The sequence below is a fragment of the Cucurbita pepo genome, chromosome LG15 (assembly GCF_002806865.2).
Source record: "Cucurbita pepo subsp. pepo cultivar mu-cu-16 chromosome LG15, ASM280686v2, whole genome shotgun sequence".
Taxonomy (NCBI): Eukaryota; Viridiplantae; Streptophyta; class Magnoliopsida; order Cucurbitales; family Cucurbitaceae; genus Cucurbita; species Cucurbita pepo.
Genome location: NC_036652.1, coordinates 1,192,704 through 1,203,213, shown reverse-complemented (window position 1 = coordinate 1,203,213; position 10,510 = coordinate 1,192,704). Strand labels below are relative to the sequence as shown.

Sequence of the window (10,510 nt, the reverse complement as noted above, 5' to 3'; positions counted from 1 at the left end):
AATTTCTATTCTATTTATCAATTTTTTGTTTAAATTTATTTTTTTTTGTTCATTCAGATAATTCCAAGAATTATCCAATTCATCAGAAAAAAGTTTTTCTGTTGTGACCAAAGATATCTTTTTTTGTATCATTTCCAAAAAAGTTGATAGACTGGGTGGATATGTAAAAACTATTCTGTCTTTTCCGTCACTTTGGCATGTATAAAAAAAATATTGTGCCATTTCAGTTCTAACAGCATTTTCTAACCTGTTATTTTTTATATATCGAAGTGGACGATTCCATCGTTTATAGTCGAAAAGAATAGTCACAAGAGGTTTTTCAAACCAGAAGAGATCTTTTTCGTCTGTATCTAAATCTAACAGCATTTTGTCATTTTCTTTATTTCCATCCGGAGGGTAAGAAGTTTCATAAACAGGTCTTTTTATCTTTTGATAGCGTGTCCTTTTAAAGTGGAATTCATCCTTTGTTTTTTCCTTTCCATTCACTCGGATCTCTTCCGTTTCATCGATTTTGTCCGGATCCTCCTTTTCTTCCGAAAAAAGGGAAGGAGAAGTATCTTCTTCGGTGGATCCCTCTTGTTCCTGTTTAGTCCCCTCCGTTTCTTTCAGTTTCTTAGTAAAAATAGCATCCCATCATTGAACTTTAACAAATGCAATCGTCATACCCGATCTTTAATCTTTTATAAAGATCTTAAAATTATTCTTTAAAAAAAAAAAAAAACCCTCATGGGCACTGCAAGAAGGCTCCCAAACAAATGCAAAAATATATAAGAACATGAAATGAGACATATAAAGTTCATATGAAGAACATAGAGAGAGACAAGTTGATGTAGACCGACAAAGGTAACTTTGTAGATGGATTTTATGTAATCTCATTGCATTATGGTTGGATTTGATTGTCAGTTTGNTCTCTGTTACTATCCCTTTAGTTCCTGTCCCCTCTGTTACTATCCCTTTAGTTCCTGTTTAGTCCCCTCTGTTAAGTCCCCTCCGTTTGTTACTATCCCTCTTGTTCCTGTTTAGTCCCCTCCCTCTTGTTCCTGTTTAGTCCCCTTGTTCCTGTTTAGTCCCCTCTGTTACTATCCCTCTTGTTTCTTTCCATTTTTTATCCGAAAAAAGAGAAGTATTTTTTTGATGAATCCCTCTAAATCCCTCTTGTTCCTGTTTAGTCCCCTCCGTTTCTTTCAGTTTCTTAGTAAAAATAGCATCCCATCATTGAACTTTAACAAATGCAATCGTCATACCCGATCTTTAATCTTTTATAAAGATCTTAAAATTATTCTTTAAAAAAAAAAAAAAACCCTCATGGGCACTGCAAGAAGGCTCCCAAACAAATGCAAAAATATATAAGAACATGAAATGAGACATATAAAGTTCATATGAAGAACATAGAGAGAGACAAGTTGATGTAGACCGACAAAGGTAACTTTGTAGATGGATTTTATGTAATCTCATTGCATTATGGTTGGATTTGATTGTCAGTTTGTTTACACCAACGTAACAACAGAAGAAAAAGAAAAAAAAAATGTGGAAATCTAAATGGTCTTGCTACTTCCTCCTCCTCCTCCTCCTCCTAACGCTTCCTGAGATCCATCACATCAATCAGCAGAAGAATGCACCACAAATTTCCACCTAAAAATTAGCTTTTCTTACATACAAGTAAACTCCAACCATTACACTTTGAATGAAGTCTTCAAAATCAAAATCCAGCCACCTGTCCATTTTATAAAAAACGAGACGAAGTTAGTTAGGAAAGAAATCTTGTATGTTCTCTTTGGGCTTTTCCATCCTGAGCTTCCTCTCAAGGTTTTTAAAACGTGTATGCTAGAGAGAGGTTTCCACACCTTTATAAATAATGCAGCGTTCTCCTTCCCAATCGATGTGGGATCTCACAATTCACCCCCCCCAGCGCCCTTGCTAGCACACTGCCCTCATGTTCACCCCCCCTTTGGGCCTTAGCCTTCTCGCTGGCGCATCGCCCCGTGTCTGGCTTTGATACCATTTGTAAAACTCAAGCCCACCGCTAGTAGATATTGTCCTCTTTGGCCTTTCCCTCAAGGCTTTTAAAACGTGTCTGCTAGAGAGAGGTTTCCACACCCTTATAAATAATGTTTCGTTCTCCTCCCCAACCAATGTGGGATCTCACAATCCACCCCCTCCCCTTCAGGGTCCAGTGCACTTGCTAGCACACCGCCTCATGTTCACCCCCCCTTTGGGGCTCAACCTCCTCGCTAGCACATCGCCCGATGTCTAGCTCTAATACCATTTGTAACAACCCAAGCCCACCACTAGCAGATATTGTGGTCTATGGACTTTCCCTCAAGGTTTTTAAAACGTGTCTGCTAGAGAGAGGTTTCCACACCCTTATAAATAATGTTTCGTTCTCCTCCCCAACCAATGTGGGATCTCACAATCCACCCCCTCCCCTTCAGGGTCCAGTGCACTTGCTAGCACACCGCCTCATGTTCACCCCCCCTTTGGGGCTCAACCTCCTCGCTAGCACATCGCCCGATGTCTAGCTCTAATACCATTTGTAACAACCCAAGCCCACCACTAGCAGATATTGTGGTCTATGGACTTTCCCTCAAGGTTTTTAAAACGTGTCTGCTAGGAAGAGGTTTCCACACCCTTATAAATAATGTTTCGTTCACCTCCCCAACCGATGTGGGATTTCACATCAAAGCTCGACCAATAACAAACAAAACATATTAAAAACGTGGCACATGCAACTTTTTTGAACCATGAGAACAAGAAAATGGCAGAGAAATTAAGGAACTTACATATAAGCCTCACTCCAAGCTTGTTCCAGGAAGGAATACTCTAATCAGTTCTTTGGCAGTTACTCTTTTCCTACAGGTTGGGCATTTACTCTGGACGGCTATTGCAGTCTTGATGCATGCCTTGCAGAAAATATGACCACACCTTGTTGATGTTTCTTCTACCAACGGACCCATGCATATTGGACAACTGAAATTGGGCTCCTTCGGTGGAGAAGCCTTCTCTTTCTGCAAAAACCATAGAAATCGCATCATCATCCCATTTTCAACACTTTACTCGTATTTCAATACTAACAGCTAATTAGAAGCTACTACCGACTCCTCCTGGAATTGCATTATGGGAGCCGACTACATATAAAGACCACCACGAGTTTAGTCACAAAGACGACGTTAAACCTAGTGACAATTAGATCTAATGAAGGGACTCTTTGGTTTAGTTTTCAATTATTTTGCTCAAACCCATCTATAATTCACTTTTTTCAAATGAAATCAAACCAAAATGTATGGTTTAGTTCTCGGTTAAGCGATAAGCAAATATCGGTTCGAACTATGAACAGACCCTAATTTTTAAGAGAAATCAACCGAATGAAGTGCGAGAGAGAGATTATTCAAAAGAAACCATAAACAAACTAACTTAACCTTTCCCAATGGGAGAAAAGTTACCAAACACAAGGAACATGAGAGAGAGAGCTCTGTAGAAACTCATGGATCAATGTGATGTCCCACATTGGATCACATTGGTTGGGGAGGAGAACAAACCACTATGTATAAAGGTGTGGAAACCTTCCCCTAGCAGATGTGTTTTAAAGCCTTGAGGGGAAGCTAGAAAGGGAAAGCCCAAAGAGGACAATATCGGCTAGCGGTGGGCCTGGGTCGTTACAAATGGTATCAGAGCCAGACACCGGACGATGTGCTAGCCTTCTCACTATTCCCCAAAAGGGGTAGACACGAGGCGGTGTGCCAGTAAGGACGCTGGGCCTCGAAGGGGGGTGGATTTGGGGTGGTTGCACATCGATTGGAGGAAGGAAGGAGTGCCAGCGAGGATACTGGGCCCCAAAGGGGGGTGGATTGTGATGTCCCACATTGGTTGGGAAGGAGAACAAACCACCACTTATAAGGTGTGGAAACCTTCCCCTAGCATACGCGTTTTAAAGTCTTGAGGGGAAGCCCGAAAGGGAAAGCCCAAAGGGGACAATATCTGCTAGCGGTGGATCTGGGCCGTTACAAATGGCATCAGAGCCAGACACCGGACGATGTGCCAGCCTTCTCACTGTTCCCCGAAGGGGGGTAGACACGAGGCGGTGTGCCAGCAAGGACGCTTGGCCCCGAAGGGAGGTGGATTTGGGAGTGGTCCCACATCGATTGGAGGAAGGAAGGATCGCCAGCGAGGACGCTGGGCCCCGAAGGGGGGTGGATTGTGATGTCCCACATTGGTTGGGGAGGAGAACAAACCACCACTTATAAGAGTGTGGAAACCTTCCCCTAGCAGACGCGTTTTAAACCCTTGAGGGAAAGCCCGAAAGGGAAAGCCCAAAGAAGACAATATCTGCTAGCGGTGAGCCTGGGTCGTTACAGGAGAGATGCATATTTGTTATTCAATATTCAAATTCTCATTAAATTGAATATTGTATTTGAATATTGTATTGGAACAAATATGTTATCTCAATATCTCAAGATCTAGATATAATCCAACTAGTTAGATGCACTGGGAATGACTAAAAGCATAACACACTGAGTTTTGCCAAATACGAAGTGCACCATTTTCTGTCTTCCTAAGTGCTTATCTCATGCCATGAAAATTCCTCAATTCGACGTGTGCTTATATGGTGGTATCATAAAGACAATTATATAATATACACTATACCTAACGAGTAACACGACGAGAAAAATTTGAGCAAAAATAAGAGTAATGAAGATATAAATTGTCCCAGTACCATAGAGCTGTTGCTGCCTTCCAAATTGATTAATAAATCAGAATTTACAGTTTGTTGATTCGGCACATCCCTCCTACGCTTGCTCCGGTTATTATTTGACGCCCTGCTCCGCTCTTCTGCAACAATTAGAAGATGAGAGAATGAGAGATGCAAGCTTCACAACAAATGGACAAGAGGTTCTAGTGGAATACAGTGCAAACGACAATAAACATCTACAGTTACTTGCCCACAAGGTCCATATCAGCTGGAAACTTGGAGGCAGCCATTGCTGACGCCCCTTTCATTCCAAACAAGTCCTAATAGCTAACCAGCCAGTTATGTGGTCTGATCCTCCCCATCGAATGATTGGAACTTATAGCCGAGCTGGTAATCAAGGAAGAACCGATTTCATGAAGCTTCTAATGACAGATCTCAAAGAATTCGAGGCCTCGTTTTAAGCAGCAATGAAAAGGTTTAACCCCATTCATGAGCTATGATGGCTACATATTCCTGCGAGCTATGGAAGGGTTGGTGGAAGAATCTATTTTTTTATGGATGGTTAGCTAATGTCATGATGATGAAATCGAATGATTCGATAGAGAAGCTAGCTAAAGACGACAACTTTTTAACTAAACCGCTAGGAAGGTACCCACGGAAAGTGGTGCCAATGGCATAAAGTCATGTCATTGCAAAATAGCAAGCAATGGAAGACTTATGGTGGTTTGCTAATAGCGAATTCTAAACAAGCGATTGTAGACCGTGGTTACGAATCTCCAAGCTAAAAACTATCATGATCATTAGCTCCGACCCTTAGATGGGCATTGATAATTTAGTATAAAGGCATATTTTGGGAAGATTTATGGATCGAACAAAAATATCTCTTCATTTTATTGCTCTTGCTACAGGAGCACAAGGTAGTCCAAAAATCAGTGAGAGAATGGGTCTAACTAATGGATGCTAAGCTTAAGAAGAAATCACACTAAAGATCCAAAGGAAGAAAAGTAATACGAAAAAAATCAACCGAGCTATAGTCCTCCACAAGCTGAAATGAACATACCTGCGTCGACATCAACTATATTCTTCCTAGCATTCCGTCTGGATTTATTTTTAGCCTGACAGATAATCGACGGATTCCATGAAAAACAGATCAGAATCAATAGAACAGGAACATAATATGGATAGAAGAATCATACTTCAGCAAAAGCTCTAGCAGATGATTCAATAACATCGTCATCAATGGCTTCAATGTCGATCATTGCAGGCTGTACAGACTGTTGTTGATTAACTTGTGCTTCCTGAAATCCAAATTGAGATGTCTCCCCAGGATCTCGGTTCTCAGTTGGTGGCATGCTGTTTAGGTCCAAGTCCAATGATTTCCTACGATGATAACCTCTTGCAGTATGTCCTCTCATTGCCTGAGTACTCATCTATAGTTCGAAGCTCCTCAACAACCTGCCATACATGCACTGTAAAATTTCAGAAGGAAATTGATAGCTTCCAACAAAGCCAACACAACAACCACCACCACCATTCAAATACAAGCTGAGAAGCTTGGATACGAAAACGAAACTTCAGTTATCATTCACTGAAATGGCACGATAATCAAAAACTTTATATAAGAAACAAAATCCTTGTAACTCAGAAAAACAAAACAAAACTTCATTAATCAACAAACACTTCTTTAGATTTACAATAAAAAGAGAAAACCCCACATTATACACAAAACCCACCTCTTATAATCGACCAATACCCTCTCCCCCTAAACATTCATTAATGTGTCAGAAAATCTCCAAATTAATTACACCACAGATTCAATTACATGAAACCCTCAGATTAATCATAAGACTAACAATAAACCACAAAATTCACACCGATCATCAAAATCCCTATCCAAACAACCCATACTCTATCTATCCGATCTTTTGCCCCAACTACACAACTCAAAAATTCTTCCAACGAACATCACCAAAACATTCATTCTTCAAACGAACATCGGCCAAAGCATTCACAAAAACAATTTATTGAAAAAAAACCAAAGATCATAACTAAGATTAAAAAGATACAATACACAATTAAAAAAATTAGAAAATTCTTCCAATCTGGAGATGGAATACCTGAAATAATCGGTTGATGAAGCGATACACAGGCAGCAAATATGTTGAAATTTTACGATAGATAGAATAGATTAGAAGTGTATGGAGTGGAGGATTAGCTCGCGAATTTGTGATATTTGTAATTAGGGTTGGAAGGGTTGANTAAAATTTCAGAAGGAAATTGATAGCTTCCAACAAAGCCAACACAACAACCACCACCACCATTCAAATACAAGCTGAGAAGCTTGGATACGAAAACGAAACTTCAGTTATCATTCACTGAAATGGCACGATAATCAAAAACTTTATATAAGAAACAAAATCCTTGTAACTCAGAAAAACAAAACAAAACTTCATTAATCAACAAACACTTCTTTAGATTTACAATAAAAAGAGAAAACCCCACATTATACACAAAACCCACCTCTTATAATCGACCAATACCCTCTCCCCCTAAACATTCATTAATGTGTCAGAAAATCTCCAAATTAATTACACCACAGATTCAATTACATGAAACCCTCAGATTAATCATAAGACTAACAATAAACCACAAAATTCACACCGATCATCAAAATCCCTATCCAAACAACCCATACTCTATCTATCCGATCTTTTGCCCCAACTACACAACTCAAAAATTCTTCCAACGAACATCACCAAAACATTCATTCTTCAAACGAACATCGGCCAAAGCATTCACAAAAACAATTTATTGAAAAAAAACCAAAGATCATAACTAAGATTAAAAAGATACAATACACAATTAAAAAAATTAGAAAATTCTTCCAATCTGGAGATGGAATACCTGAAATAATCGGTTGATGAAGCGATACACAGGCAGCAAATATGTTGAAATTTTACGATAGATAGAATAGATTAGAAGTGTATGGAGTGGAGGATTAGCTCGCGAATTTGTGATATTTGTAATTAGGGTTGGAAGGGTTGAGAGGTGGAAGGTGAAGAGAGGGGAAAATCGCCATTATAAAGGGAGAAATGGAGAAAGGGCTGGGGATTGGAAATGAAAATCGAGACACGGCAGAGAGGAAGCTCCAGGGTTCTTGCATTCACAATAATTGCGTCACACGTGTGTTGCTTGGTTCTTCCTTCTTCATCTCGCACGTGCCGACGTCACCGACCGAGTTTTACAGCCGTATCGCCTCCACTTTCAAATTTTGAAACCAATTGGGGTTGGAAATTTACTAATACCAACTCTAAACCCTAAATTTGACTCCATTAGTTTTCGATTGTATCCGCACGAATGAGCCGGTAGTTTTGCATTATTGAATATACGAGAGCGGTTTTAAACTTTGACCCGTTATATCTAAAGTCAAATGGTTTAATCAATTTTTGGTTTCGTAGTCGTTTCAGTTCACGAGTTAAGATCATGTGCGTCTGCATTTCGAGAATCTTATTGTATTGGTCGTAAAGCTATTATACGATCTATTATTATTTCATTCTTTAATTTTTAATATGTTATAAATTTGAATTAAAAGTTTAGAAATCTATTAGACATTTTTAAAACTCGAGCATTTTTTTTAGTAAAAAGTTGAAAATTTTAAAGAATTATATTGATACAAAGCTCTCGAACTCAGCTTGTAATTAATAAATAAAATATATATTATATAGTTAAAAGTTGAGGGGCGAGACCTCAAAAATGTTTATACATATATGATAAATATTTAAACTAATCTATCGTTAATTTTACATCCATAAATTATACGATCCTCCTCACAAATTAAATTTTGTTTTTTATTAAAGTTTTATCCTTCATAAAAAAATTTAAAAAAATTTATAAATAATTTATAATAAATAATTTCTATTTTTCAACCAAATTTATTAAAAAAACTTTAAACATAAATTTTTTTAATTAAAAATAATAATTTAATATTTATTACATTTTTATCCTTTATTTTCCATCAAATTTAAATTTAGTTTTTGGTGTTATTTTATTTTTTATCATTTATTTTCCATCAAATTAAAATTTAATTTTTTTGTGCTCTTTATTATTAATTTTTAAAAAGTTGGTAATAGATTTTCTTTTTAAATTTGAAAATATATTTATCCATTTAAATAATTTTACTTCCATTTCTTATCTGGATTAGGAGTAATTTTTATTATAATATATATAGTCTCACTCTTTTCACTTTCATACTCAATTCAATCGTGAAGTTACAAAATTTTACGACGAATCATCTATAATCAAAATAAATAGTTCTCGAAAAAATGGAAAAAATGATTGGAGAAGTTGCTCTAGTTGAAGGACAATGGAAGAGAGACGTTTGGTCTCACAATTTGTTGGAGGAGATAGAACTTATCAAGCAGTGTTTATCCGAATTCCCAATTGTGGCTATCGACACGGAGTTTCCAGGTAAAAATTAAACTTTAAGTTGGTGAGAAGTAGTGATTTTTTTAAGTTTTGTTTTACTGACTTGTGATGGATTTTCTTTTTAGGATTTTTAAGATGGACTCCTAAAGGTGTTTCAGATGAAGAATTTTATGAATGTCTACAATTCAACGTGAATAGACTGAGCATCCTACAGTTAGGTCTCACACTCACGAATGATAATGGAAAAATAGGAATGACGTGGGAGTTTAACTTCCAAGATTTTGATAAAATTAGCAATATGGAAGGTGTTTATTCCCTTGATTCATTTTTAAAAAACAAGGGATTTAATTTTAATACACTGAGGAGCTATGGAATTGCTCCCCAAGAATTTGGTAAACAATTTAATCATATCCTTCGAAGCGGTAAAATACAGAGATGGATAACATTTCATGGATGGTATGACATTGCCTATTTAATGAAGTTTACTTACCTAAGGTGCATGCCTACATCCATGTCTATGTTCGCCATCAGTGCTGCACATATACTAGGAACAGTCACCGACCTAAAACATATGGCTCGGTATTCCAACAACCTGCTCAATGGCAATCTAGGCTTAAAAAGATTGGCTAAATTGCTCCAAGTTAATCGCACTGGTACTGCCCACTTTGCTGGGTCGGACAGTTTGCTTACAGCAGCAATTTATGCCAAAATGAAGATAATTATGAAGGTTGAACCAAAGATACACGAAGGATTTTTATACGGATTACCATATCCCATTCAGGGTTATAGACGACCAGTTGTAATTGTAGATCCATCAAAGTTAACCGACGGTCGTATCTCAACAGATTAATTTTTAAATTTTTTTTTGGTAGAGAGTAGATGAGGAAGGTGCTAAATATGTGATAACTTGTATAAGATATACACACTGTATATAAATTCATATTTATTTAATGAATAATTTTTTTTCCTCCCTTTAAATCTTACTTTTCGAATATATATTGAAAAATAATTTATTTAAAATATATGTAACTTTTATTTTAAATAATTTATTTATAATAATTTATTCAATTTAAAAATAATTTATTTGTATAATAACATAGAACAGGTACAGGCATGTAACTTCTACTTATTTAAACTTCATATTTATTTAATGACTATTTTTTTTTTCTTCAATTTAAATTTTACTTTTCGAATATATATATTGAAAAATAATTTATTAACTTTTATTTTAAATAATTTATTCAATTTAAAAATAATTTATTTGTATAAGGCCATACATATATATCTCTTATTTATTTAACAATTAATTTTTTTTTTCTTCTATTTAAATTTTACCTTTCAAATATATATTGAAAAATAATTTATTTACTATATAAATATAACTTTTAATTTAAATAA

General features: G+C 36.5%; 2 protein-coding genes across 5 annotated transcripts; one reads left to right on the top strand and one right to left on the bottom strand.

Annotated features, from left to right (window-relative positions):
- Positions 1-1,409: 1,409 nt before the first annotated feature.
- On the bottom strand, positions 1,410-7,846 carry LOC111811431 (E3 ubiquitin-protein ligase RNF4-like). 4 transcript variants are annotated; one of them, XM_023698273.1, is made up of 6 exons: positions 7,592-7,846; positions 5,884-6,142; positions 5,748-5,802; positions 4,712-4,827; positions 2,781-3,005; positions 1,410-1,714 (listed from the first exon to the last, which is right to left on the bottom strand). In XM_023698273.1, the coding sequence occupies exons 2-5, from the start codon at positions 6,115-6,117 to the stop codon at positions 2,790-2,792; spliced, it is 621 nt and encodes a 206-aa protein (XP_023554041.1). In that variant the 5' UTR covers positions 6,118-6,142; positions 7,592-7,846; the 3' UTR covers positions 1,410-1,714; positions 2,781-2,789. The 4 variants fall into 4 exon arrangements, with proteins under 4 accessions (XP_023554041.1, XP_023554040.1, XP_023554044.1 ...); XM_023698272.1 differs by lacking the exon at positions 7,592-7,846 and adding an exon at positions 6,805-6,920; XM_023698276.1 differs by lacking the exon at positions 7,592-7,846 and adding an exon at positions 6,805-6,920 and having other exon boundaries at positions 1,410-1,648.
- A 1,163-nt stretch (positions 7,847-9,009) lies between these two features.
- Positions 9,010-9,962, top strand: LOC111776331 (putative CCR4-associated factor 1 homolog 8). Its single transcript, XM_023655760.1, has 2 exons — positions 9,010-9,154; positions 9,238-9,962. Exons 1-2 carry the CDS (start codon positions 9,010-9,012, stop codon positions 9,960-9,962), a joined length of 870 nt encoding a protein of 289 aa, XP_023511528.1.
- Positions 9,963-10,510: the final 548 nt, after the last annotated feature.